Source organism: Trypanosoma grayi, assembly GCF_000691245.1.
Source record: "Trypanosoma grayi strain ANR4 Tgr_727_V1, whole genome shotgun sequence".
NCBI lineage: Eukaryota > Euglenozoa > Kinetoplastea > Trypanosomatida > Trypanosomatidae > Trypanosoma > Trypanosoma grayi.
Genome location: NW_008826346.1, coordinates 6,752 through 8,703, shown reverse-complemented (window position 1 = coordinate 8,703; position 1,952 = coordinate 6,752). Strand labels below are relative to the sequence as shown.

At 55.2% G+C, this 1,952-nt stretch overlaps 1 protein-coding gene across 1 annotated transcript; it reads left to right on the top strand.

Annotated features, from left to right (window-relative positions):
• Positions 1-272: 272 nt before the first annotated feature.
• On the top strand, positions 273-1,673 carry DQ04_07271040 (acid phosphatase; the record flags this gene model as incomplete). Its single annotated transcript, XM_009315094.1, has 1 exon — positions 273-1,673. The coding sequence occupies one exon, from the start codon at positions 273-275 to the stop codon at positions 1,671-1,673; it is 1,401 nt and encodes a 466-aa protein (XP_009313369.1).
• Positions 1,674-1,952: the final 279 nt, after the last annotated feature.

The window sequence follows — 1,952 nt, the reverse complement described above, 5'->3', positions numbered from 1 at the left end:
GAGAGAGAGAGAGAGCGTGTGTGTCCGTGTGTGTCTGTGTGTGTGGTGGGTGAGGGGGGCGCCGTGGATGCGATATTGTGCTCGCCCACTATCAGCTGCTGCACTTCCTCTCTCAAATGGATGGGTTCTTTCGCTCGCGACACCACCAATCGTGCAAATCTCTTTTTTATAGAAAGGCAGGGTGTTGGCCACCAGCTACAAAAGACGGCTCTGCAGATCAACAAGGTGACGTGCAATCAAACACATACATATACTTCTTCAGAAAAACGGCAATGACTAGGGGGCTGCACACACGCCTTGCGCTGCTGCTGCTGCTTCTGGGTGCGTGCACAGCTTTGCAGCAGCACCAAGTTGCAGCTGCGGCCGCTTCACTGAATGGGAACCCGAGCCATGAACACCCCACCCCTTCCCCAATTCCAGAGGTCAACGATTCAAAAGGGACGAAGAAAGAGGTCGCCGAGATTCAAAAGAGCGGTCTTCTCTTGACCAAGTTAATTGTAATAAACCGTCACGGTCACCGTGCCCCAAATGCGCCCTATTGGGATATGTGTCCCAATGATAAAAAGAATCAATACCGATACAAGGTGGACGCTGAGGATCTCACCGCGCGTGGCATGAAAGAAGAGTACGGATTCGGTCGGTACATGCGGCACAAATATCGAGACTTCCTTGGCAACCGCTTCAATCGCACTTTGCACTTCTTCCGCGCTGTTGGCGAGCCGCGCATTCTTCAGTCAGCGATGGCGGTGGCGCAGGGGATCTTCCCCGATGGCTTCGGTCCTGGTGGATATCTTCCGAGTCGCCCGCAGTTCGTCCCTGTGTTCTCCGACATGGACACACACGAGTACCTCTTGGACGATGTTCCGTGCTTCCGGCGCGCGGAGAGCGACATGTACCACTGGCTCAACAACAGCCTCAGTGATTTCGTCGCTGACCCCAACGTGGCAGAGGTGGTGAAAAGCGTGAGGGCAGCGTGTGGGCCGGCGGTGGGGAAGAGCCGCCCGCTGTACGCGTACCTCAAGACGGTCGCGGACGGCATGACGTTTAACGCGGATTATGGTTTAAAAGTGTGTGGTGGGAACGTAACACCGGAGGTGCTTTTCAAGATCCGCAATGTGTCGCTGGGGCTTCTGATGGCGCGGCTGTACCACACCGACGTTCAGCAGACGTACACCGCGGTGGATCTGCCGTACCGCTTCCTCCGGCTGATGGAGCCCCGGTCGGCGCACAAGAAGAATAACAGCAAGGACAACAGCAGCACGAACAACACCACGTCGAGTGACGATGAAGAGGACAAGAGGCGTGATGCTGTCTTATACTTTGTGCATCGCGAGGCGCTCTACGCCTTTGCACAGTTCTTCGGCTTTCAGTACAATGTGCCTGGGCTTCCTAGTGGGGAGCTACCGGTGGCCTCGGCGCTCATCATGGAGAAGCTGCAGCCCGCCTCGGCACTGGCTGGTGGCAAGAACAAAACGAGCTATGTGAAGTTTGTGCTGTGGACACCATACGACGGCACGAGCACGGTGGAGGTGCCGCGCTGCAAGATACCGCAGCTGTGCCGCGTCGACGAGCTGCGTCAGCTCCACGACGACCGTGTGGCGCGGACGGGGACGTGGGACAAACTGTGCAACTACACCTTCTCTGAAATGGACCACAACACTGATATTCGTTAGGTCTGCTTTATGTGTGTATGGGAGAGAGAAAAGGGTGGTGGCGATCACGATGATATACCAACGCGAGGAAAAAAAGATAACAGTGCAGAGACACACGGAGGCGTGGGTGAGGCGTACTAAAAGTCAAATACCTTTGTTATGTACGGCGCCTCAAACACGCGTGCGGGGTATTTTTGCTAGTAGAGAAGGTAGCTGAATCCGTACGTGGGCAAATAGTCATAGCCGTATAGGCGCCCACACTCGTTTGTTCTTTTTCTTCTGCCTTCATCTCTCTCTCTC